At 42.4% G+C, this 27,407-nt stretch overlaps 2 protein-coding genes and 1 long non-coding RNA gene across 4 annotated transcripts; 2 read left to right on the top strand and 1 right to left on the bottom strand.

The window, feature by feature from the left end:
* Positions 1–1,161: 1,161 nt before the first annotated feature.
* On the top strand, positions 1,162–11,248 carry LOC115138140 (PHD finger protein 23B-like). The gene is made up of 5 exons (XM_029674656.2): positions 1,162–1,719; positions 2,779–2,810; positions 2,945–3,037; positions 8,079–8,727; positions 9,289–11,248. Exons 1-5 carry the CDS (start codon positions 1,692–1,694, stop codon positions 9,480–9,482), a joined length of 996 nt encoding a protein of 331 aa, XP_029530516.1. The 5' UTR covers positions 1,162–1,691; the 3' UTR covers positions 9,483–11,248.
* LOC135574321 (uncharacterized) lies at positions 9,658–17,607 on the bottom strand. The gene is made up of 4 exons (XR_010465332.1): positions 17,524–17,607; positions 11,871–12,072; positions 11,637–11,703; positions 9,658–11,561 (listed from the first exon to the last, which is right to left on the bottom strand). It is a non-coding gene; the product is annotated as an uncharacterized LOC135574321 (long non-coding RNA).
* Positions 16,768–26,960, top strand: LOC115138139 (phospholipid scramblase 2-like). Of its 2 annotated transcripts, none has more exons than XM_029674655.2 (8): positions 16,768–17,210; positions 18,211–18,291; positions 18,791–19,248; positions 19,393–19,435; positions 19,606–19,826; positions 24,729–24,890; positions 25,156–25,317; positions 25,472–26,960. In XM_029674655.2, exons 2-8 carry the CDS (start codon positions 18,279–18,281, stop codon positions 25,529–25,531), a joined length of 1,119 nt encoding a protein of 372 aa, XP_029530515.2. In that variant the 5' UTR covers positions 16,768–17,210; positions 18,211–18,278; the 3' UTR covers positions 25,532–26,960. The 2 variants fall into 2 exon arrangements, with proteins under 2 accessions (XP_029530515.2, XP_064881580.1); XM_065025508.1 differs by lacking the exon at positions 16,768–17,210 and adding an exon at positions 17,589–17,679.
* The last annotated feature ends 447 nt before the right edge of the window (positions 26,961–27,407 follow it).

The raw sequence follows: 27,407 nt of genomic DNA, 5'->3' as shown, positions 1-27,407 counted from the left end.
TCTGCACATGTGAAGCTTGGATATGTGAGGTATGAGGAGAGAGCAATTGTGCCCAAACCACTCAGTGGCCACATGTCAAATGTTTGCAGACGGGAGAAGTATGTTATTGAAGAATCTATGAAGGGAAAATGTTGCAACTGTGGTGGGGATCGTACTATGGACTTCCTTGAGTGCCCTGTTAGGGTGAAAGAGGTCATGGTGTTGTTGTGGAAAGATTCTTACACAAGGACACTCAAAGTCAACCTTAAACGATTCATTGTTTATTGTCAGCGCGCTGGAGAGGTTCCAACCAACTCAATGCACCATCGTACACATGTCAATCGGGAGCTCTGCCTGGGCAGACCCAGCAGTTGTCTTATATATGGCAATAAACAGATAAATTATATTTGCATGATTTAGCATAATTAATGAATCATTACCGTTTTGTTCTATTCATGTGACCGACCAATACTGTTTCATAATATGTGACAGACCAACATCTCACGAGGCTTCTCCTCTCTAAGTGGAGACCTTGAAACCAATATATTGTCCGTTCTCAAAACAATGTCTGTGTGTATAGCCAAATTGCAGCTACTGACAGTTGATTTGTACAGTCAGCCACTTGCATGAACACATAAATTGGTTTATAGAACAGCACATGAATAGAACATAGAAAATTGTTATAAGAAAAGCACAAACATTAAAATTCCCATTACAGTGTCAAGGATCTGTGTTGTACAGCAGATCTCCTATGTGGTGAAGAGTCGAAGGGGCAAGGGGCCATAGTGCTGAAGAAGATATGGCGGTGGATGCACCACAACCAGTTGCAAATATTTTTTTACGCCAATCAAGAAATCTTGATACACTCATTGTGAAGGTGGATTTTGTAGCATTTATAGTCAGAGTTATTATTTGTACTTCCAAAAAGGTTTTGTGGCTCCAAGACTTCCTGGCAGAAGCACCGCAAGGACAACTGTTGCCAGAAAATGTACCACCCTCACAGGATCCTTCTGACCCTGAATCGAATTTTGCATTTTAACTGAAAAGCATGTTGATTTAGTTTAGTTAAACTTTTTTGGGTGGTTTGTATGAATATTTTCCCCTTTTTGGAGTCTTTGTTATCCACTTGCACAGTAGGTGGCGTAATGCACATCCAATTGTTGCAAACGCCATTATGCCAGAGAAGAAGATGCCTGGCAAGAGTGAGGCGCGCAAGGGACGATACATATTCTAGTCACTCTCGTCGATTTTGTTCGTGTTATGGAAAAACGTAAACTTCATCTAAGAAATATGTTACCTGAATGCCTTTGTCCTTTACAATGGATTCACCTGCTGCAGTTTTTTTCCGGTGACTTAGTGCGATAGTTTAACAAACTAGTTGATTTCCAGGAATATTTATGTAATATAACTGCTGTGACGAAGAAATTAGCTAGTAACGTTAGCTAGCTAACCTTGCTTCTTGTTAGCTAGGTAACGGGCAGATAAGGAATTATTTCTGCAATTGTGGTTGGCTAGTCCGTACCTAGCCGGTTAAACCATCTAGAACTGGGGACCATAATCCAAAAAGTCAAGGAAAGTCGCTTGTCGAAGAGTTGTTGAGTCCTGCGTTCTCGGCAGGGGTGTCCCACACACAGTCAAGCCGGGAGAAAAACACCCCAGCTGCTAGCTACCTGGTAGCTACCACCACAACGGGCCTTGTTGCTGAGGCGACAATGCTTGAAATAATGTCTGAACACCAAGGTACGTTAAGTGTCAGTTCACATAGTAAATTGATCTATAGTTGTTTTCTAGCTAGCGGACATTGTTGGTTTTGTTCAAGCCTCCCAGTAAAGCAACTGTTGGTTGTTCAATCACAATGTTAGTTGGTTAACGTTAGCTAACACGTCGTTATAGTTAACTAACATTAGCTGTCAGTTAGCTAGATTGACTTAATCTGTATCAAACAGTCAACTTAAGTTAGCTTGCAGAGTTTGATGATAAACTCTGCGTTTTTATGCAGTAACGATAGATAGCGTAGCTAGTTAACGTTTGCTTAACCATGGCATTGATGTGGCTAATGTAAAATAACCGCTGGCAAGCTAACGGTAGCTAGCTAGCAAGCATAACGTTCCAACAAAATGGGGCGTAATGATTTTTGCTTTGCTAACTAACATGTCTTCAACAGTTGACTATCAGTGTTTGTTAGATTGTTACAGTAACTAGTTAGCTAGATGATGCTAGTTTGCTAGCCAAGTTCAAAATTCGGGGTTGAGCCGGCTCCTCATGCCAGCTGCTAAAGCTGGCTCACAATGCATAGATGGCATGGTTCAAGTTTGTACGCTAACGTTATCCAACCTAGCCAGCTAGTTACGACTCAACATTTTCACCCCAAGCACCATGTAACAGTCTTGAATTTGTCGTTGTATCTCTATTGAAGTTATTGACCCGTTGTAAAAAATATAAAGACAACATTGTTGGCGGTAACGTTAGCTAGCTGGCTAACATCGTTACTGGCGAGCAGGGTAGGTATTCACTCGTTTAGGACAACTAGTTAACATCATTGTTAGCTAGCAAACTAAACCTTAAGTCAGTACCCTTGTCTGGTTAAGTTTTTCATTGCATTAGCGAGCTAACTCGATACATCTCTAGGCCGAACACAAATAGACAGTGGGGAGAATGAGGTTATTATAACCTGAATTGAATTGTACTTTGAAGTAATGTATACTTTTTTTTCATCCAAATGACTGTATAAAATGTAAACCGATTATAGCTAGTATAGTAGTTTTTTTCTTAAGTTATTGTTTTTTTTGTATTATACAGATTCGTTATTGAAGTGCAAAACGGAGACTCTGGTAAGTAGACTTCCGGTGTGGTATTCAATTTCACCTCCCCCTTAACATGACCACACTATTTGGTGATGCATGTACGAGTTATTAGCTTGATTCATGTATGTGTGGATCTCATTCATGTTTTGTTTTCTCTTTAGCCTCCAGAGAGGAGAAAGAGGACCGTCGAAGACTTTAACAAGTTCTGCAACTTTGTCTTGGCATATGCAGGCTATATCCCCAATCCTAAAGAGGTAGGTTAACTAGGCACATCAGGACATAAACCCCGTTTCAACTGGCACTTAAAATTAGAGGCAAATTGAAGATGTCTCGAGAGAAACCCGGGCCAGTACAGCCCAGTTTTACAACTGGTGCCAGTTCGATTAGAATTGGGGCTGGTGACGCCATTACTATGCAACCACCAGCTGATCACGAGTGGATGATTACACCACGTTTAGCTAGCTCGTCTGAGCTTGTTGCTGCTTGCTAGCACATTGTCAGGCGGTACTGCGATAGTCATACATTACACGAATTACCACCATAGCTGAATCCTTAATTAATTTTTGCACTACACAATACACTTATGACAAGTCAGTCTTCGAATGCTAGCTGCTAGCTACATAACGCTGGCCAGCAAATCAGAGCTGAAACACGCTAGCAAGCAAGCTAACGTGAGCTAGCAGGAATTTTAGCTGGCCAGGTCGTATTGAAAGCAAACTATCAAACCCGTCGTCTGGTTTCCTTGGTTAGCTAGCTAATAGTCAATGTCATGGCTAACAAAGGTGGAATGTAGCTAGCTAGCTAACCTGTTGTGCTAGCGACGACGCTAACCGTTTAGTTAGCTAGCTAACGTTAGAAAGCTAAATACATGTCTGAGTCTGTCTGGCAGGAGTATGTGGTAACGTAAATTACAGCATGGTGGGGGCGAATTAAATTATTCAACATCTTGCTAGCTAGCAACATTAGCGAAGACTGCTAGCAATATGACATTTCAAAAAAAAAAAAACTAGTCGAGCTAGCCAACCTAGGCAAGCCCAACCCGGTTGACTTCTGTGTAGGCTGGACACGTGCCATTTTAAACAATTCATTTTTCTGATAACTGGTTAATTTAATCCACCGTGGAGTCCAGTTTCATAATATTACCATATGTCCCAGCTGCTTGCCGTAGTTTTGAAGAAATCGCGAAAAAACAGGCCTTATTTTATGACATTTTTCACCCCGCCAGCTCCTATTAGTTCTATTGAGCACCAACTAGCTTTCCGAATGTTCTATTTCCAGTTTGTTTTACGTCACAATGCCTGCTTCCCTATTGTTGACAATGAGACCTGCCCACGTTGTTTGTAGTTAAAATGTAAACAAAAAACGTCTCATGGAACTCTTGAGGTCCTCCCAGTGTTTACTATAGGGAAATACAGGTATTACCTGCCTGTCTATTTTGTCATATCTCGCAATGTGTATATTTAGATTTTTTTCGAATTGGATACCATTTTAATCAGGATCAATCTCTTTCTAATTACATAAGGTTGGATAGCGTACTCTGCTATCATCGATCGCCAGGCCAGAAATAGTCAAAAGTAGATTTTTTTTTGCCCCTACTTCTCCTTATGCAAACATAAGCACACTTGGCACTATCAAGGTGCGGATGTTTACATTTAAAAATAAATAAATAAAACTTTACCCCCTTCTCCCCAATTTCGTGGTAACCAATTGTTAGTAGTTCGATCTTGTTTCATCGCTACAACTCCCGTACGGGCTCGGGGGAGACGAAGGTCGAAAGCCATGCGTCTTCCGAAACACAACCCAACCAAGCCGCACTGCTTCTTAAAACACCGCGCATCCAACCCGGAAGCCAGCCGCACCAATGTATCGGAGGAAACACTGTGCACCTGGCGACCTGGTTAGCATGCACTGCGCCCGGCCCGCCACAGGAGTCTTTTGTGCGCGATGAGACAAGGATATCCCTACCGGCCAAACCCAGACGACGCTAGGCCAATTGTGCGTCGCCCCATGGATCTCCCAGTCGTGGCCGGCTGCGACAGATCCTGGGCTCGAACCCAGAGTCTCTGGTGGCCCTAGACCACTCCGCCATCCGGGAGGCTGGATGTTTACGTTCTACACAAGTTGTTTTTCAGTTTCATCCTAAGAACAGATTGTAGTGGTAAAATAAAAAAGGGATACATTTGTTGGTGCCATTTAGGTGAAATTGAGTTCTAAGCGTCACTCCAGTCAAAAATCTCTGCCAACGTTCGATTCCATCCATTAGCTATGGGCTCACGCTAGTGTTCCAGCTTAGGCAACGTTCTTTTGCCAATTTTTAGCCTTGGGTGAATATTGACTCGTTCTATTGTCCATCCTACTAAGTGCCAATGAAAACTATAGAGTAGCAAGGACAAACCTGTTTTGGTGATTTTATGGCGTATCATCAAAATAAACATCACTGCACATTTTTGTACTCATTCAGCAGTTTTTATCTGATTTAAGTACAATACCATTAGAAATTAATGTTTAAAGTTACATTCCTAAAACGTACATTGAAAATTATGCTGTTTCTGCTTCCTGTTGACAATGCATATTGATAAATAGCCCAAACAGTTTGTCCAAATCAATAACCAATATGCAGTAACAGTTTGATGTAATGAAAACATAATACATTTTATCTAAACATGTTCAACAATAGTAATCATATCATTTCTTTATATTTAACGAGCACCTTATAAACTGAATATGCACCCAAAACACTTGACAAATGGCAATAAATCACTCATCGATTGGGGGGATGCATTGTTGAAACTACCACTACTCAAAAACCACATGGAAACTCAAGATATTTATTTTACCTAACTGACCACCGCCAGAACAGTCAACTACATTTTTGAATGTTGTATTTTGATATCAGTATCACCAAAACTGAAAGAGAAATGCATCACTGTTTTGTCAATCACTCATCGATTATCACGTTGAAATCAATTGCCAGGGGGGCTAGGGAAGGTTGCAGATACTGTTAACTAAAACAGCTCAAAAACCTAATGGAATCACTGGTTAGAGGACAATTTGTAGAAGACTGCTCGCTACATTTTAAAGTGTTGCATTTTTAAATTAAAGTTGGTCACCGACATGGTAAGTGTAACGCAACACTTTATGTTAATCACTTCCATCGATATCAAGCTGAAATCATTAGAACGTGGCAAATGTTTGGTGTGCAGCGCTGTTTAAACTAACACTATTCAAAGGCCACACGGGAACTTAGATTTACCTAATACATGGTTGGTTCGATTAGAACTTGAAGGCATATACAGTTGAAGTCGGAAGTTTACATACACCTTAGCCAAATACATTTAAACTCAGTTTTTCACAATTCCTGATATTTAATCCTAGTAAAAAAAAATCTCTGTTTTTAAATCGGTTAGGATCACCACTTTAGTGCCTTGTTGTGAACACAATGCATGGTTTTATTCTGTACAGGCTTCCTTTTTACTGTCAATTATGTTAGTGTTGTGGATTGTAGTGACTGGGTGTATTGATACACCATCCAAAGTGTAACTTCACTACGTTAAAAAATAAATAAATAAAATATTCACTGCTCGACTGAGGGACCTTACAAATAATTGTGGGGTACAGAGATGAGGTAGTCATTAAAAAAATCATGTTAAACCACTTGACTTTTTAAGCAAATGTTTACTCCTGAACTGATTTAGGCTTGCCAAAACGAAGGGGTTAAAATACGTATTGACTCTAGGTGTTTCAGCTTTCCATTTTTAATTTATTTGTATAAAAACATTTAAAATTGGTATAATGGGGTATTGTGTGTAGGCTACATACAAAAAAAAACAAATTTAATCCATTTTAAATTCAGGCTGTAATACAACAAAATGTGGGAAAAGTCCAGGGGTGTGAATACTTTCTATTCTTTAGTCTAAGATGTTGGGGAGGGGGATGCTAAGCTGACATAGGGAATTGTTTAAGGTAATTATACTATGGATCATATAGCTATTTGATGTTGAATTTTAGGACCCCTTTACGTATAAAAATGAAATTATTTGATAAAATATCTATTTTTGTATTTACTACTAAAGCACAAAAACTCCCCCCAAAAATGACCCCCTTTTTCTCCCCTATTTCATGGTATCCAATTGGTAGTTAGTCTTGTCTCATCGCTGCGCCTCCCGTACGGACTCAGGAGAGGCAACTGTCGAGAGCCATGCGTCCCCAGAAACACAACCCAGCCAAGCCTCACTTCTTGACACAACGCCCGCTTATCTCGGAAGCCAGCTGCTCCAATGTGTCAGAGGAAACAACACAGTACACCTGGCGACTGTGTCAGCATGCATTGCGCCCGGACCGCCACAGGAGTCGCTAGAGCGTGATGGGGGTAAGAACATCCCTGCCGGCCAAACCCTCCCCTGACCTGGATGACGCTGGGCCAATTGTGTGCTGTCTTATGGGTTTCTCGGTTGCGGCCGGCTGCGACATTCGGGACCGAACCAGGATCTCTAGTGGCACAGCTAACACTGCGATGCAGTGCCTTAGACCACTGCGCCACTCGGGAGGTCCACCCCATAGAAAGTAATTGAATAACACATTCTTAAATGGCAAAAAGGACAGTAAAAAAAAAAGGAAACAAGGTTTTGACGTCTGTCCAAAACCTAGGAGATATTAAAAAAACAACGGAGAAAAAGACGTCTTGACATTCGTAGAGCAAAATGGAGAATCTCCCCTTTCTACAGTGGGGTCCCATTTAGTTTGTAGCCCAAACGGTTCGGACGCTACCAAACAGAAGTTGGCACATTGATGGTAGAATTAAGATGAGTCTCCTGATGCTTGTGGGGGTCGTAGAGCAAAACGGAGATCACTTCGTGTTCATGAGTCCCTTTTCCATAGTTGTCGTAATAGTTTGAACACTACAGACGTTTACACGAGCAGACAGATTTAAAAAATATATATATATATATATATATTTTAAATTATGTGTGTGTGGTTGTGATTATATAATTGTATTTATTTTTTGGTGGATATCTCATGGTCTGACAAACACCACTCTGCTACCTTTAACCGCAGATGCGGAAGTGCGACACTGGCTGAAGAGGTGGATTGAGACTCATCCAATGCAAAAAAAACAATATCTAGCTTATACTGACTGATTTTGATGGATCATTTTATGTAACACAGATTGACGCACCGGTGTGTCAATCAACTCTAGGGGGTTAAGTAACATTTATAACCCTATGCATCAAGTATTGTTTGTCCTATACTGTTTTTCTTCCTCATTGGTCTTTCTCTACATCTGTGGCTGTGTAGGAAGGTCCGTGGTCGCCAGCGTCCTCCAGCTCCCCACACAGCTCAGGGGCATCGGGGGAAAGTGGAAGCGGCGGCAGCTCTGGGGGGGCCAGCTGGGGAGACGGAGGCAATGACCTGCACACCATCCACACGTTTGTCCACAAGGCTCGTGCCAACAAGGGTAAGAGCATGCGCCACATGCACTCGGACAGCTCCCTGCTGGACAAGATGCGGCTGAAAGACTCTTTGTACGACAGCCAGGCTGCCAGCAAGGCAGAGCGCAAGAAGGACAAAAAGCTCAAAAAGTTGTCAATGGGTTCCGCCATTGGTGGTGCGGCTGACAGCGGGAGCAGTGGCGGTGAGAAGAGGGCCCGCATCAAGCGCAGCAAAAATCCCAAGCAGCCCAAAGCCCTCAAGAAGCTTAAGAGCTCGGCCACCCAAAGTGAGACAGACTCTGAGACCGGCCACGCCCACCCCGGGGAGCGCTCAGTCCAAGAGCACCTGACAGGGCACAGTGTCTCCTCCCCAGGGATGCAGGGGCTGGCCAAGATGCAGGCAGGGATGCAGGGGCTGGCCAAGATGCAGGCGGAGGAGTCCAACCGGGACGCAGAGATAAGTTCGAGCGAAGGTGAGACATGGATAGCCGACGAGGACATCATGGTGGAGTCAGGTAAGCGATTTCATACTGACCACGCCATGGACAAGAAAGCACCATTTTTTTATTTATTTGCTGTAAATGTGTGTGCCCTGTCATTTCCACACAAAAAAGCCTGATCACTTCACTTCAGCTTTTCTAAGTGTATGGCTACTGTTTTCTGGCAATATGCTTTGCTGCTTGGCTTACAATTGATCGATATTAGTGCACTGACCTGTTCCCTGAGGTCTAAACCAGAGGCTCATACAAGGTTTGCTTTTCTTGGGCATAAATAAGGGAAAATGTGGTATTTTAATTTGAACCTGCTTGGTAACAATAGGTACTTTATTGTATTTGTTATAAATCACTGAGGAATAATTAATGGGTCATAATTATGTAAATCTGCTGTTACTATGTAGTTCCTCAGTAAACACCAAGTAATTAAGGGGCCATAAATTAAAACCTCTGTAAATAAACAGTTGAAGAGCTTTTTCTTTTTGAAAACCTTTGCCCCTGTAAGGTGCCCACTGAACCCATCCCTGTTTGTCCCACTGAGGTGCCCCCTCTTACCTCTCTTCTCCCTCCTTCCCTGCCCAGGTGATGACTCTTGGGACTTGATCACCTGTTACTGCGGCAAGCCGTTTGCGGGGCGACCGATGATCGAGTGCAACCAGTGCGGAGTGTGGGTCCATCTGTCATGCGCCAAGATCAAGAAGTCCAACGTCCCTGACATCTTTTACTGCCACAAGTGCAGGGACACGCGACGGTCGGGGCCAAAGAAAGACCCCTAAAGATAGAGGGGTGAGAGGGACAAAATCCCTCTTATATCCCTTTTCAATCTACCCTTTTTTTCTGTGTACTATTACAACCAAGTTCTTTTCTGCAATGCCAACAGCTGATTGTTAACCCTCATCTGGACCGCAACTGTATTGTTAGTTTTTTTCTAGGTGTTTTTTTGACAATCACCATCCCCACTTATTCATGTAGGTTCTTTGTCACGTTCTGCCTCTGTGAAAACTGTACTAAAACAGGAAGACATTGGAAGGAGATCTTTTTATTATCTGTAACATACAAATAGACACACTTTTGCTCAGTAGTCTTACTAAATTGAGACTGGCTTCCTTTTTTTTCTTCATTGAAATGCTAAGGCAACCGTACAGCGATCCATTTCCTGGCTTTTACATTAAGGTCATAGCATAAGGTGCATCACAAGGTATAGATAATTATTTATTTGGGACATTTGATGGGCTGCTTTTCTGTCAACGTTCAAAGGAAAAAGCTAGTATTTTATAATGGTACATCCACTTTTGTCAGACCCTCTGTAACCAGTGTTCAATGCGACTGCCACACCATGGCAGAGGCACAACAACAAAAATCCTTTTAGGTCTAGAAAGTGTCTCTCATGTTGTTTTTTTGCTACTTTTTTCTTATGTAAGCTTTCAATTTTGGCATTTTTTTATTAGTTTCTGTCTATTACACTCAGTACCGCTTGCCACAGTGTTAAGCCCCTCTAGGATTTCTCTCATCAGAGGTTTTCTGATTGAAACAATACCATATCAAATTTGAAATGTTCAATCTATTCCATAGAAATATGCACAAACTTGTGCTACAACAGTGCACTAAAAGTCAAGCCCAAACCAAACACCCCTTTTTTTTGTGGTTATTTCATTTGAAAGTTAATTGCTTTTGGCAATTGCTAATACACTAACTTTTAAACTAAGGGCTGTGCTGTAAAGTTTTTAGATCCAGCCCATAACCAGTAAATATATATATTTTTAAATATATTTTCTTTGTCAACTGGTGCAGTATGAGCTTTGAGGAGTGGGTCAACATCTGCTACATCACCACTTGATTACTTTGAGTTCTCTCTGCATGACAATGGAATACCATGACTACCCTTTGGTTGCGGTTTGACTTGGCGACAGACTTCAAAATCCTCCAATGCTTGTTCTGTGCTTTTTTTGTTGTTTTTATTCACATTTGTGCGTTTTGCTTTTCATTAGAGACTTCTGGTTTGGGAGATTGATGTGATTGTTGTAAACTGTCGTGACGGAAAAAGTTGGAGCCACTTCACCTTGTAGAAGTGGCTTGAACATCTTTTTGCATGAATGGTTGTAAAATATATATTTTGTATTTCTTTCATGTTATCATTTTTTTTGTTTAAATGCTCAGAAAACGCTAGTTGAGATTTGTTTCCAAATCAGAGAACATACAAATCCCTCACCCTCATAATTCTCATTCGTGAAACAAAGTAGACTGTTTGTATTGTACAGAAAAGTAAGTTGATATCACCAGAGTTGTGGCAGGTCCTTTTATGTTGGTTGGTTTTACCTTGCTTTTTGTTGGTGGGAGAGTCATGTTTAGTCCCCAAAAAGCAAATGCACTCTCTCCACCACCCTTCCCTTCGATTCTCTGTATATACCCTGTTCTTCGATAACTGTACATATTTGAAAGTGAAAAGAGAGGAAAAGAAAGCCTAGCAGATGTTATATTTTCGGCCTCTGGTATTGTTTTTCTTTAACTGTAGCTTGAAAAATAAAATCTTTTTTGGGGATCACCTGTTCTCTTGTTTTTCCCCAATATATGTGACTTCGGTAAATATAAGGAATGCATTTTATTGATGTTAGGCACACAGGATGTTTGTCGTTGTACATACACAACCACTAGAGGGTGTTCAGTCCCTAACATCTAAGCAGGTTAAATATCTTAAATATAAATAAATATTAACATGCTTTCAAAACTCTTTGTGGGAATTCATCTTTACAAAACAACCAACTAACATTCACAATGAATTCTGATTTGAACCGTAAAGTCAGCATTGGATGAGTGGAGATAATTCAGTCATATTCCCAGTAGTCTTCTGGTTCATCCTGCAACACAAATGGATACAAATAAGCCAGTTCACCAGTAAAGGATGGTCAGTCCTTCCTGTTCTGTATTCTCACCTGTCTGCTCTGCTGGTTGGATGTAAGGGTGCTTCCAATAGAATCCAGAGGAATTGTTGCCTTCCTTCTGGAGTGACGGACAAATCAAAGAGAAAGATATTAAATCATGCAGACTGGACTTGTTTGGTGGCTAAAGTGATGTACATTTCACAGCACTGCAATATTGTTCCACTTACATCAGTGGCTACTCCTGGTCGCAATGTTACATTATCGCCCACTCCTCGATTGTCTCACCTCTTGTCCTTGGGTTTGCCATGATGATGGGTGGAGATATGTTCCATGGGGTCAGGGATGTGTTACCGAGGGGCGTTGAAGGTGGCAGACTTGGAACGGCATTCTTCCCAGTCCCGGGGTTGTCTCCCAGTGGGGAAAGGAAGGTGAGGTCAGAGAGCTCAGACAGGTGTGGGAAGAACTCTTGGTCCAGCCAATTCACATCCTGAGGAGACAGGGAGGACATGTTCAATCACACCGCATGGAATAACGATAGTTCATATAATACTATTGATCTACACTAAGTGTACAAAACATTAGGAACAATCCACTTCAATCAGTGTAAATGAAGTGGAGGAGATGGGTTAAAGAAGGATTTTTAAGCATTGACACCACAAGACATGGATTGTGTATATGTGCCATTCAGAGGGTGAATGGGTCAAGTTTAAGTGGCTTTGAACGGGGTATGGTAGTAGGTGCTAGGCAGTGTCACCAGTTTCCCGTCTATATCAAGAATGGTCCACTACCCAAAGGACATCCAGCCAACTTGACACAACTGTGGGAAGCATTGGAGTCAACATGGTTCAGCATCCCTGTGGAACGCTTTAAACACGTGATATTTAACAATTGATCAACTTCTTATAGAGGATGAGTATGATTCTATTGTTCACTTGATGAGTTGCTGAATAAGTAACACAATCAAAATATACTGAAATAGCTCAAATTCTGATATCATCCAAAAACATACTGGTTGGAAAAACACAAAAGGAGGGCTACCAAAAGTGTACTTGTTGTTAGAAGTGAATTTGTGGAATTTCTTTCCTTCTTAATGAGTTTGAGCCAATCAGTTGTGTTGTGACAAGGTAGGGGTGATGTATTGAAGAAAACCCTGTTTGGTAAAGAACATGTCTGTATAATGGCAAGAACGTATCAAAGAGAAATGACAGTCCATCATTACTTTAAGACACGAAGGGCAGTCAATACGGAAAATATCAAGAACTTTGAATGTTGCTGCAAGTGCAGTCACAAAAACCATCAAGCACTATGATGAAACTGTCTCTCATGAAGACCGCCACAGGAAAGGAAGACCCAAAGTTACCTTTGCTGCAGAGGATAAACTCATTCGAGTTACCAGCCTCAGAAATTGCAGCCCAAATAAATGCTTCACAGAGTTCAAGTAACTGACACATATCAACATCAACTGTTCAGAGGAGACTGCGTGAATCAGGCCTTCATGGTCGAATTGCTGCAAAGAAACCACTACTACAGGACACCAATAATAAGAAGAGACTTGCTTGGGCCATAAAACACGAGCAATGGACGTTAGACCAGTGGAAATCTGTCCTTTGTTCTGATGAGTCCAAATATGAGATTTATGGTTCTATCCGCCGGGTCTTTGTGAGACGCAGAGTAGGTGAACGGATGATCTCTGCATGTGTGGTTCCCACCAAGAAGCATGGAGGAGGAGGTGTGATGGTGCTTTAATGGTGACACTGTCAGTGATTTATTTAGAATTCAAGGCACACTTAACCAGCATGGCTACCACAGCATTCTGCAGCGATACACCATCCCATCTGGTTTGCACTTATCATTTGTTTTTCAACAGGACAATGACCCAACACACCTCCAGGCCTTGCAAGGGCTATTTGACCAAGAAGGAGAGTGATGGGGTGCTGCATCAGTTGACCTGGCCTCCACAATCACCCGACCTCATCCCAATTGAGATGGCTTGGAATGTATCAGAACTCAGGATAATACTCAGATGCAGACAGCTGAAGTCACAGATGTTTATTGACCCAAACAGGGGGCACGCAAAAGACAGGTCAAAGGCAGGCAGAGGTCCATAATCCAGGACAGAGTCAATAAGGTACAGAACAGCAGACAGGCTCGGGGTCAGGACAGGCAGAGGTTCGTAAACGGGTCAGAGTCAGGCAGGTACAGAACGGCAGGCAGGCTCGGTGTGTCCAAACTTTTGACTGGTACGGTATAACATTCTATTAGTTGCAATAATTTTGAACACAGCGTTGTTTTGAGGATCAGTTCATAAACCATGTGCCATGGAATCGGTACATTGGAAATCTCTTCCCAACTATTTTGTCATCTACATGGGACAGGTATACATTTTTGGTCCTTATACGAGACTGGTATACTTTTCTATTTATCAACATTTTCTTTAGCCAATGTTGGTCTTTAATGCTGGGCCGACAGACAACTTTCTTACTTTCTCCCCTTTCCTCTTCCATTTTTGCAATAATGCTGCAATTAGTTGGTTGTATTTTTGAGTAGAGCAGACATTTCCACATTTTGTTAGTTACATGCTTCACCAGTCCCATTTATGATAGAATTTACATTACTTCTTACTAGTAATGCTTTTATTGTTTTAGAAACATTACAAAGCATGCTCAGCCATTTTTTTGTGTTTTGTTGCAGTAATTTGAGCAACAAAATATATATTTTTTCTGGTAAAAAATGTGAATGTTTGGTAGATATTTAAACCTACTAACCACAGTGGCTGGTGGACCAAAAGGTAAATGTTATGTCCTGTTCTCAATCATAGACCATAAGCCATCACCTGGTCAGTACTGTGTACAAGTGTGGCTTCAGAAGACAGACAGACAGACAGACAGACAGACAGGCAGGCAGGCAGGCAGGCAGGTAGACAGACAGGCAGGCAGGGATAGCATCAGGTCAGTCTATGCTGTGTGTGTGGCCAACTGGAAAACCTGACGACCTTGTCTCGCTTAATTTCAGCATCGGATTGTGACCTCCAACCACGCACACACTCTACCCCCATACACAGAAATATGAAACAATGGGAAGATAGTGAACGAGAGAGGGAGATAGAGGAGGGGGCCAAAGGGCCTTGCATGGAGCGTACGAAAGGTCTGACACGTTTTCACTTTTCCTCTTTTCCTGACCATGTCCCAAGTATTTATATTCTGGGGCCGCTAGAACCACCAAACATAGACTCTAGAACAAGTGCTGATTGATCTCCATGCAAAAATAAACCAACAGCCCTGCCTACTGAATGTGGTCCCTGATAGGCCCGACTGGTAGTATGTCAACAGGGGCATACTACCAGGGGAATACTATTACTTTACTTATCACAGAGCTATGGAGACACAACGTGGGGTATTGCTTGTCACTACCAGTGTGTCTATGTGTGTGTGTGGTTGACCCGTGCTCGACTCAGATCAACTCTTCCACCCAAATGTCTGTGTTTTACTGTAAGTGTGTGTCCAGCATGACTTTCCCATGCTTCCCCACCCCCCGTCTGCTGCTCTATAAGTATCCAGCATGACAGTGTGTGCCAAATTTAGACCAAGAGCTGATATATTACAGAGCATGCATGTCTCTGCTCTCAATATCACTGATAATGAAATCCAAGATGAGTCAACGTGAGACAAAGTATTACTGGACATTATTATTATAGACAATAACTAATATGTTCTAGGTAATAGGCCAACTACAGTATTTGGGCTACATACAGTGGCTTCGGAATGTATTCAGACCCCTTGACTTTTTCCACATTTTGTTACATTACAGCCTTATTGTTTCCATTGATCATCCTTGAGATGTTCCTACAACTTGATTGAAGTCCACCTGTGGTAGATCCAATTGATTTGACATGATTTGGAAAGGCACACGCCTGTCTATGTAAGGTTCCACAGTTGACAGTGCATGTCAGAGCAAAAACCTTCCAGAAGTACAACCATCTCTGCAGCACACCTCCAATCAGGCCTTTATGGTAGAGTGGCCAGGCAGAAGCTACTCCTCAGTAAAAGGCACATGACAGCCCGCTTGGAGTTTGCCAAAAGGCACCTAAAGACTCTCAGACCATGAGAAACAAGATTCTCTGGCCTGATGAAATCAAGATTCAACTCTTTGGCCTGAATGCCAAGCATCATGTCTGGAGGAAACCTGTCACCATCCCTACTGTAAAGCATGGTGATGGCAGCATCATGGTGTGGGGGTGTTTTTCAGCGGCAGGGACTGGGAGACTAGTCAGGATCGAGGCAAAGATGAACAGAGCAAAGTACAGAGAGATCCTTGATGAAAACCTGCTCCAGAGGGCTCAGGACTTCAGACTCGGGCGAAGTTTCACCTTCCAACAGGACAACAACCCTAAGCACACAGCCAAGACAATGCAGAAGTGGCTTCGGGACAAGTCTCTGAATGTCCATGAACCCGATCGAACATCTCTGGAGAGACCTGAAAACAGCTGTGCAGCAACGCTCCCCATCCAACTTAACAGAGCTTGAGAGGATCTGCAGAGAATAATGGGAGAAACTACCCAAATACAAGCGTGCCAAGCTTGTAGCATCATACCCAAGAAGACTTGATGCTGTAATTGCTGCCAAAGATCCTTCAACAAAATACTGAGTAAAGGGTCTGAATACTTATGTAACTGTGATATTTCTGTTTTTTTTTATGCTTCTTAAATTAGCAAAAAAAATCTAGTAACTTGTTTTTGCTTTGTCAATGTATTTAAATAACTGTGTTGTTGTAGTGGGGCCCGTAACATTAGCAACTCTAAAAAAGTATACTATAGGTTAAATGTTTTAATATATTTTGTCATTTTTTATTTGTATGTTTAGCTCACAAAATATAATTTAAAACTATGCATGTATAAATCATCGAGTCAACTGCTCAGTGGGTGTAAGATTTAACAGCCCTTAAATAAGTCGACATCGTCCTCTTGTGGGTGGATATTGCTTCGACGTCAAAGTTCCAAAAATGAACATGACGTTGTAGGTTAATGAAAACCTGTCGAAATGTAACAACTACACGTCGACTTAAATTTGATAGTATTCTGAAGGAATCAAATTGCTTTCGCTGTAAAACAATGTTTCACCTATTATGATGAGGATTCGCACTACCGTACATTTTAGTTTGCTCTGGTCCAGGGCTACATCGTAGCAGCTGTCGGAAGAGCGTCGCCATAACGTTGAACTTTACAGTGCGCATTAATACAGATGTGCACTTCCAGAAAATATTATTGTCTGCTGAAAGTTGTCGGGCCGTTCAGTGTCATTTCTATCACATATAAGTATTTGCTTATATTTAACTACCCTCTTGGCTTAAATTCCGTAAACCGGCGTATCCACAATTAGATAAATATTGTGACAGCCAGTAAAGGGGCGGAGATTATGTACAAACTACACCGAAATGACAGCAACGCTTGTAGTTTTCGTATGATACAAAGACAAGTTGTCTAGCCGATCGTTAATTTTACGCCCGCTACGTTAGTTTACTGATCGGCAAATAAGACCGTCAAAGCAAGTAGGATTCTTCACGTTCTCCTCGGTTCTTCTGGTCAAGAACCACCAAACAACAAGCAATTCCTTTTTGGTTTAAGGAAAGGTAAGAGATTCCTGCCATCTTCCTTCCATTACTTTCACGAAACTAAAGAAAACACACAGCAACAGGCCAGAAAAGTTGTTAGTTATTCAACATGATTGAAAAATTTAGGCCACGATTTTTTAAATTTTAGAGTGTTTGTAGTGATATTGAGCAGTGGGAAACCTAGCCTATTCTACAGTGTTTATTTATGGATGCTTAGTAAAAGATGAATGTATTATCCTGCTATAGGCTATTCAATATTATTTACCCATCCCCATTGAATGATGACAGTGAGGTATGATCAAAGATAGTGGGTAAATTTAAGATCGTTTACCATAACAAAAAGGTCAGTTCTGGTCCACTTAACTGCGTGTGTCTCCCATAGACACCAATGCAAGAACCGTTGGGTCTGGTCTACTTAGTTCATTGACATTCATTGAACCAGAAAACAACAACAACGAGTGGGTTGTCGCTTCCTCTTCTGTCTCAGGTATGATGACAAGAAACAAACCCACAGAGAGGATTGGTAGGGCTCGTAAATCAAGGTTATTGTGCTTGGAATATATACTCTGAATCATCTAAAACCATGTTTATAAAATGGTTACTTTGGATCCTGGATTACTGTATTGTGAAAATAACTAGTTAACTCAATTTATGTGACTGGAATAATATGCAAAGTGGAAAATGCCTGACCCCTGACTTAGCCCACATCCTCTATACATCTCAAAGCAAAATAAACTGAAATGCTTATTGGGTGTGCTGTATTGTGTGTGTGTGTGTATCAAACAAGTTGCATAACCACATGCATTGATGCACGTTTCAGATTTTATGTTGGATAATGTGAAAGGAGAAAGTTTTTGATTTTTATAGCAGTCTTATTGTGAATGGATTGTTTGGAATGGTGGACATGTTTTAGTGTCATTCTCTCTCTCATTCACAACAACCCTGCTCTCTCTGCTCTGTTTTTTATTTATTTTTTACTGCCCCATGACCACTGACCATTTTATTTTTGTCTCCATAGAGACTACGGCAGTGGACAAGAGAGGAAGTCCTCCTGCTATCCACTGTGCGTCCACTAACTAAGTGATCATGTCAGCCCCAGGTAAATGGCTTCTACACCACTGTTGATGTTGATATCATATTATACTGGGGTTGCTGTTTGCCCCTTGGTATTGCACCACGAGCATTTGTATAATGCTATTATTCCAATGTATTCCAGATAGGAATTTGAAACCAGAGCTTGGCTTGGCATGTAAAAGGCTGACTATGTTGCTGTAAGCTTTGAAGATTATTTGGATAATGACGTGGAAAATGAGCTCGGACCATGTTTGACTGATTTTTAAAGAACCTTTCTTCCTTGCAGTTTCCATTGAATGAGTGGTGCAGTGTTTTGGAGTCCGTTGGTGTTTATCAATATGGCCCTCCTTTTGTTATGCAAACAGTTATTTCCTTAATGCAGATCTCCAATGCACATCATGAGCCTTAATAACACCAGTTCACCAGCTCCCCACATATTTGCATCCATAACTCCATATACATGTGTAGATTTTTGTCAATATGAATATATTTATGATACCCACTGTTTGTATTTCCTCCTATAGGTTACCCATCCCCTCACCAGGGTCCTGGAAGTTACTCCACGGCACCCTACCCTGTTCCTCATGGTGGGTATGGTGACCCTAACCATGCTCCCCCACCGGTTGGCTTCCATATGGGCTACAACCAACAACAACCCCACCCAGGCCAGCCTGTGATGTACCAGCCTGTGCCCATGCCCGAATATGGGGTACCTCAAATGGGCCCCAGCCCAGGCTATGGTGGTCCCATGCCTGGGCCCGAGTACGGTGCACCTCAGATGGGCCCCAGCCCAGGCTATGGTGGTCCCATGCCTGGGCCCAGATACGGTGCACCTCAGATGGGCCCCAGCCCAGGGTATGGTGGTCCCATGCCTGGGCCTGAATACGGTGCACCTAACTCGGGCCCTCCTGCAGCCATCTCCCCAGCCCCTGCAGCAGTTGTGCCTGTTGGAGTTCCACCTGGTCTGGAGTACCTAACACAGGTAGGTTTGCTTGGGAAGAGTAGCACAACAGGCTGTCAATTACACTTTCACAAACATCATCTGTTATCACTGTGTAATCTTTGTTTTTCTTCCATGCGCTCTCTTTCTCCATATCTCTCACACTCTCTTCTGTGTGTGTTTCAGATTGACCAGATCCTTATACACCAAAAAGTGGAGTTGCTGGAAGGTGAGCTTGCTAGTCTTATCTGAGAACAGAAGTAAAGGCATTGTAAAAATCAATAAATCATGAGAAGAAAGTGACCAACACCGACCTACTGTTTTCATGTTTACGTTCCTGCATTTCTGTCCTCTCACCATCCCCTCTTCCTTCTTCTCCCTCCGTTCCCCTCTCCTCAGCGTTCATTGGCTTTGAGACCAACAACCAGTACGAGATCAAGAACAGCCTGGGTCAGAAGATCTACAAGGCCAAGGAGAAGAACGACTGCTGCACACGCAACTGCTGCGGTGCTCTGCGTAGCTTTGACATGAAGATCAAGGACAACACGGACCGCGAGGTCATCCGCCTCATACGACCCTTCCGCTGTGCCTCCTGCTGGTGCCCCTGCTGCCTGCAAGAGGTACGATGGGGCGCTGAACCCTGAGACAAATATTTGACTGCTTTGACTATGTAAACGGGACACAAATCAGGAAAAACAATATAAAATCATCATACTGAGTCTTAATGTGTTAGAGGAGTAAAGGGACAGGTCACCTAAAATACAATTGGTTTATCAGGTTAGCAGTAGCATTGCCATACAACTGTATGAATGACAGATTAATGATGTTAATGCTGGTAATAAATGCATGCAAACTGTTGTACTGCAAGCCATTTTGGACTGTCCTACAAACTCCCTAGACCGTGCTTTGTAAAGAGTTATGAATGACACTGAATGGTCCTTTCAGTCTGACCCCTCTCCCAGACAGTCTTGATCTGGTGCCATCACTTCACCTTTATGCTGTCTCTATTGACTCACGTTTGCTGGCAGCCTGCCTACAGTATAGTGGCCTTCACGGGTCCAAACAGTTGGACCCATACCTAAATGGATCTTGGGCTTTTCCATCCGGACCCAATATAAACATGTTAAATATAGAGAGAGACCTGTTCTAAACTCACCTGGGGACAATTATTAAGCTACTTTATTAACCAGAGCTGATAAAGCACAAGGTAGCGAGAGGTGTGCTTTAGTACGGGCTGTGCTGTATGTGTCTAGTCTACTTTGAGTGTGACTGAGTAACATGGGGAACAGGGAGGAGAGACTAGTGCTATAGTCGACTAATAGCTGCTATAGCTAGGTTATTTGTCATCCAATATGATCACGTAGTACCTGTCTTGACTGCATCAAACCGGGGGAAGCTAGTTAACCGAGCTAGTGAACCAAGCTATCTAGCTAGCTGGGCTAATTGAGGCTGCATGCGCTTTCTCGCCCCACACAGTTACAAACAACAACTCCATTCGGAATATAAAGAAGCAGCCTACCTTTTGGCTCTTGGTTATTGTAGCCTATCCTTATCCTTTAACTTTGAATTCCACCTTCCATTGATTAGATATCTCCTCCCTTTTGACGCACACGGAGGCTCTGCTATTGTTCCTCGGCGTACACATCACAGACAAACTGAATTGGTCCACCCACACAGACAGCATCGTGAAGAAGGCGCAGCAGCGCCTCTTCAACCTCAGGCTGAAGAAATTCGGCTTGTCACCAAAAGCACTCACAAACTTCTACAGATGCACAATTGAGAGCATCCGCCTGGTACGGCAACTGCTCCGCCCACAACCGTACGGCTCTCCAGAGGGTAGTGAGGTCTGCACAACGCATCACCGGGGGCAAACTACCTGCCCTCCAGGACACCTACACCACCCGATGTCACAGGAAGGCCATAAAGATCATCAAGGACAACAACCACCCGAGCCACTGCCTGTTCACCCACGCTATCATCCAGAAGGCGAGGTCAATACAGGTGCATCAAAGCTGGGACCGAGAGACTGAAAAACAGCTTCTATCTCAAGGCCATCAGACTGTTAAACAGCCACCACTAACATTGAGTGGCTGCTGCCAACACACTGACTCAACTCCAGCCACTTTAATAATGGGAATTGATGTAAAATATATCACTAGCCACTTTAAACAATGCTACTTAATATAATGTTTACATACCCTACATTATTCATCTCATATGTATACGTATATACTGTACTCTATATCATCTACTGCATCTTTATGTAATACATGTATCACTAGCCACTTTAAACTATGCCACTTTGTTTACATACTCATCTCATATGTGTATATACTGTACTCGATACCATCTACTGCATCTTGCCTATGCCGCTCTGTACCATCACTCATTCATGTATCTTTATGTACATATTCTTTATCCCTTTACACTTGTGTGTATAAGGTAGTAGTTTTGGAATTGTTAGTTAGATTACTCGTTGGTTATTACTGCATTGTCGGAACTAGAAGCACAAGCATTTCGCTACACTTGCATTAACATCTGCCAGCCATGTGTATGTGACAAATAAATTTGATTTGATTTGATAGACCATTGTCGCTTTGATGACTTACAGTATGATTGGCCAACAACAACAAGCTACACGTGCCACTCTCGTGAAAAGCAAATAGCAGCAGCATAAGTGGTACAATTTCTGCAGCAGTTGCGTTCGGATCTGTATAGGTCCTTCTGGACGAGTCAGTTATAATTACACATACCAGAGACCCATGACCATCATATCAGATGCGACGCAGACCTCTGTTGATATTTAGAATTCTGGATCTGGAACCGTTCGTGTCCTGGTTTGGGTCTCTGGTATTTGTGTACAGGTGGATTTGTGAAGACCTCTACTACAGTACATTCCCATGAGACGTGAAGGTCCCTTACCACTGCAGTTTCACACAATTGTTCAGCATCTATGGAGACCTCAAATTTATTTATATAGCCCTTCGTACATCAGCTGACATCTCAAAGTGCTGTACAGAAACCCAGCCTAAAACCCCAAACAGCAAGCAATGCAGGTGTAGAAGCACGGTGGCTAGGAAAAACTCCCTAGAAAGGCCAAAACCTAGGAAGAAACCTAGAGAGGAACCAGGTTATGAGGGGTGGCCAGTCCTCTTCTGGTTGTGCCGGGTGGAGATTACAACAGAAAATGGCACCTCAGGAATTAATGTCAGTTGGCTTTTCATAGCCGATTATTAAGAGTATCTTTACCACTCCTGCTGTCTCTAGAGAGTTAAAAACAGCAGGTCTGGGACAGGTAGCACGTCCGGTGAACAGGTCAGGATTCCATAGCCGCAGGCAGAACAGTTGAAACTGGAGCAGCAGCACGGCCAGGTGGACTGGGGACAGCAAAGAGTCATCATGCCAGGTAGTCCTGAGTCCTAGGGCTCAGGTCCTCCGAGAGCGAATTAGAATTAGAATTAGAGCGAGCATACTTAAATTTACACAGGACACCAGATAAGACAGGAGAAGTACTCCAGATTTAACAAACTGACCCTAGCCCCCGACACATAAACCACTGCAGCATAAATACTGGAGGCTGAGACAGGAGGGGTCAGGAGACACTGTGGCCCCATCCGATGATACCCCCGGACAGGGCCAAACAGGAAGGATATAACCCCACCCACTTTGCCAAAGCACAGCCCCCACACCACTAGAGGGATATCTTCAACCACCAACTTACCATCCTGAGACAAGGCCGAGTATAGCCCACAAATATCTCCGCCACGGCACAACCCAACGGGGGGCGCCAACCCAGATAGGAAGATCACGTCAGTGACTCAACCCACTCAAGTGACGCACCCCTCCTAGGGATGGCATGAAAGAGCACCAGTAAGCCAGTGTCTCAGCCCCTGTAATAGGGTTAGAGGCAGAGAATCCCAGTGGAGAGAGGGGAACCGGCCAGGCAGAGACAGCAAGGGCGGTTTGTTGCTCCAGAGCCTTTCCGTTCACCTTCACACTCCTGGGCCAGACTACACTCAATCATATGACCCACTGAAGAGATGAGTCTTCAGTAAAGACTTAAAGGTTGAGACCGAGTCTGCGTCTCTCACATGGGTAGGCAGACCATTCCATAAAAATCGAGCTCTATATGAGAAAGTCCTACCTCCAGCTGTTTGCTTAGAAATTCTAGGGACAATTAGGAGGCCTGCGTCTTGTGACTGTAGCGTACGTGTAGGTATGTACAGCAGGACCAAATCAGAAAGATGGGTAGGAGCAAGCCCATGTAATGATTTGTAGGTTAGCAGTAAAACCTTGAAATCAGCCCTTGCCTTAACAGGAAGCCAGTGTAGGGAGGCTAGCACAGAAGTAATATGATAACATTTTGGGGTTCATTTTCAGGATTCTATCAGCCGTATTTAGCACTAACTGAAGTTTATTTAGTGCTTTATCTGGGTAACCGGAAAGTTGAGTATTACAGTAGTCTAACCTAAAAGTAACAATTTTTCTGCATAATGTTTGGACAGAAAGTTTCAGATTTTTGCAATGTTATGTAGATGGAAAAAAGCTGCCCTTGAAACAGTCTTGATATGTTCGTCAAAAGAGAGATCAGGGTCCAGAGTAACGCCGAGGTCCTTCACAGTTTTATTTGAGACGACTGTACAACCATCAAGATTAATTGTCAGATTTAACAGAAGATCTCTTTGTTTTTTGGGACCTAGAACAAGCATCTCTGTTTTGTCCGAGTTTAAAAGTAGAAAGTTTGCAGCCGTCCACTTCCTTATGTCTGAAAGGCTTCTAGCGGGGGCAATTTTGGGGCTTCACCATGTTTCATTGAAATGTACAGCTGTGTGTCATCCGCATAGCACTGAAAGTTAAGATTATATTTTCGAATGACATCCCCAAGAGGTAAAATATATAGGGAAAACAATAGTGGTACTAAAATGTAACCGTGAGGAACACCAACATTTACAGTTTATTTGTCAGAGGACAAACCATTCAGAGACAAACTGATATCTTTCCGACAGATAAGATCTAAACCAGGCCAGAACTTGTCCATGTAGACCAATTTGGATTTCAAATCTCTCCAAAAACCAGACTGAAGCATTTCGTATACATTGTTTGTCTTCAGGAAGGCAGTGAGTTGCTGCGCAACAGCTTTTTGTAACAATGTTGAGAGGAATGGAAGATTCGATATAGGCCGATAGTTTTTGATATTTTCTGGGTCAAGGTTTGGCTTTTTCAAGAGAGGCTTTATTACTGCCACTTTTAGTGAGTTTGGTACACATCCGGTGGATAGAGAGCCATTTATTATGTTCAACAAAGGAGGGCCAAGCACAGCCCCACAGTTACCATATTATCTTTGTCATGATAGTGATTGCTACGCCAATATCAGACACCAATACACTCATCAAATTAGTGCCATATTACCTGCTGAAGCGAGCTTTGCAGTAAGCCAAGCACATGCTATTTAAAGCCACAGTGTACAGACCGAAGCCTATTATAAACATGGTCAAATACCTTTCAAATGTTGTGTCCCTCAGCTCGAGGTCCAAGCCCCGCCTGGCACCACCATAGGTTATGTGTCCCAGGACTGGGACCCCTGCGTGCCCAAGTTCTCCATCAAGGGGGCCAACAAGGAGACCGTAATGAAGCTGGAGGGACCCTGCTTCGCCTGCAACTGCTGCGGGGACGTCAACTTCAAGGTAAGGGGTCATGAACCGAGGGTGAAAGCGCTGGTCCAATGTGAAGCCAATTTTGAGTTTTCGCTTTCTTTGGGTGAAATCAGTTAACCGTCCTATTTAACTAGAACAAACCTAATATTTGACTTTTCTTTTAGACCAGAAAAGATTGGATAAGTTGCGCGTTTTATTGTCTACACACCCATCCAATCCTTTCAGAAGTAGTGATAAGGTGCAGTGGCCAGAAATCTTTGTCTCTGACCCATGTGATTTTCTGCCGCCCTCGTAGCTGACGGGGAAAGATGGAGGCAAGCCCATCGGCCGCATCAGTAAGCAGTGGAGTGGCCTGATAAAGGAGGTCTTCACCGACACGGACAACTTTGGCATCCAGTTCCCCATGGACCTGGACGTCAAGATGAAGGCTGTGCTCATGGGCACCTGTTTCCTCATTGTGAGTCCATCCATCTGTTTGAATAAAGATATATTCAAGAAAATGTTAGGTTTTTCTAATTCCAGAGCTTTACAGGCGTAAAGCCTAAAGCTGAGCTGATAAGATAAGCAGTCGTTGGAGGAAATTTAATTGACATTTTCTTTCCTCTTCACAGGATTTCATGTTCTTCGAGAAGGTTGGCAACACAAAGCAGCGCAACACCGTCTTCTCATAACGTAGGAAAATAAAGAAAGACTGAGCCCTTGAGGCAATGCAGTCTGTTTTTCCGATCCCGTTTGGAACCTCCATTTTTTTTCTTCCAGAATCTATAAGAAACTCCTTCCTTATTCAAAAGCTTAAAGGACACTGCCAATCCCAGGACTCTTTGTGTGAAACACAACATGAGGCCTTATCTGATGATGAGCTTACATTTGAGCCAAAATGCCCTCTCTGGACTGTTTCTGTGTATCCATCCAAATGTAAGAATCAGCAACTGGGCTATGAGACATAGGCTTTAGTTGTCTTTCATGGGTTTCTCCACTCTCTGCATGGAATGTGTTTATCTACGGTATGTTTTGTCATATCTCTATTTTCTATTTGTTTTCTATAACATTGATGTGGGGTTCAGAACAGTAGGCTTAATGGAAAAATACCAGTTATATATTAACCAAACTACATATTCTTTGAGATTTCCGTTTTGTCTGTGTGCAATGGTATATTTTACATCATGTTATTTGTAAGCCAAATGTATATGTTAATCTATCTATACTTCACCAGTCATGAAATTATTACTGTAGAAATCTAGGTAATTTCATGATTAGTCTAGTAGTTTTAAAGAGATTATAGGATTAACACTTGCAATACACTACTATACTAACTGTAGCAGCTGTGGTTGTATTAGCTGCTTTATTAGATTTTTTAAGACGACCACATACACTACCATTCAAAAGTTTGGGGTCACTTAGAAATGTCCTTGTTTTTAAAAGAAAAGCAAATTTTTTTTGTCCATTTTAAAGTAGCATCAAATGGATCAGAAATACAGTGTAGACATTGTTAATGTTGGAAATGACTATTGTAGCTGGAAATGGCAGAATTGTAATGGAATATCTACATAGGTGTACAGAGGCCCATTTATCAGCAACCATCCCTCCTGTTTTCCAATGGCATGTTGTGTTAGCTAATCCAAGTTGATCATTTTAAAAGGCTAATTGATCATTAGAACATCCTTTTGCAATTATGTTAGCACAGCTGAAAACTGTTGTACTGATTTAAGGAAGCAATACAACTGGCCTTCTTTAGACTAGTTGAGTATCTGGAGCGTCAGCATTTGTCGGTTCGATTACAGGCTCAAAAGGGACAGAAACAAAGACCTTTCTTCTGAAACTCATCAGTCTATTGTTTTGAACGGTAGTGTACATAATCATACAAACAAAGTACACCTGTATTATGATTTATGGTGAAAACTAGAGTAGTTTGAAGGACCATTAATGGGAGAAGACTAATTCTGACTTAGAATGCTTGTACTAAATTTACATGCTAATGAAATATGGGATATTTGTGGATGGATATGTTTATGTACTCTGAAGTGCTCCTTGTCTTGTCCCCTGCTGTATTTGTGACTCTTATATTGTTTGTTGCCATGCTATAAATAAGAATATACTACAGTATAGGACAACAAGGCTATTTTTCCCTGCCTCTTTCTCATGACTCTTTCTGCCTTGAAGCTTTGTTTACAGTGCACTGTTCATGGTCTGTGCTGGTGCTCTGGGGACTGACTCAGTTTTTCCTCTCTCGCCCTCCTTCCTCTAGAGATGGGAGTAAACCATGGGGTTGGATCTGTGCCAATAGACAACAAGTAAAACTGAGTTGAGGCACTGAAAGAGGAAAATAATATAGGAAAGTTGAGGAAGGACAACAAAAACAGAGATGAGGGCAACGGACGACAGAGAGCGAGACTGACAGGAGGAAGTTGAGGTTAAAGAACATAGGGCCAAAAGTTAATTTTAGCTTGATCTGAAAATGTGCTCTGAGGTTTCGTATGGAGGGTGTGGCGCTGTTGCAGAGCCTGTGGAGTCATGCAGAGGCCAAATCAAGTTCTGCACTGCAAAGCC

The sequence above is a fragment of the Oncorhynchus nerka genome, linkage group LG12 (genome assembly GCF_034236695.1).
Source record: "Oncorhynchus nerka isolate Pitt River linkage group LG12, Oner_Uvic_2.0, whole genome shotgun sequence".
Classification (NCBI taxonomy): Eukaryota; Metazoa; Chordata; class Actinopteri; order Salmoniformes; family Salmonidae; genus Oncorhynchus; species Oncorhynchus nerka.
Note: the sequence above shows the minus strand (reverse complement) of the source record. Positions and strands in the feature narration are given on the sequence as shown.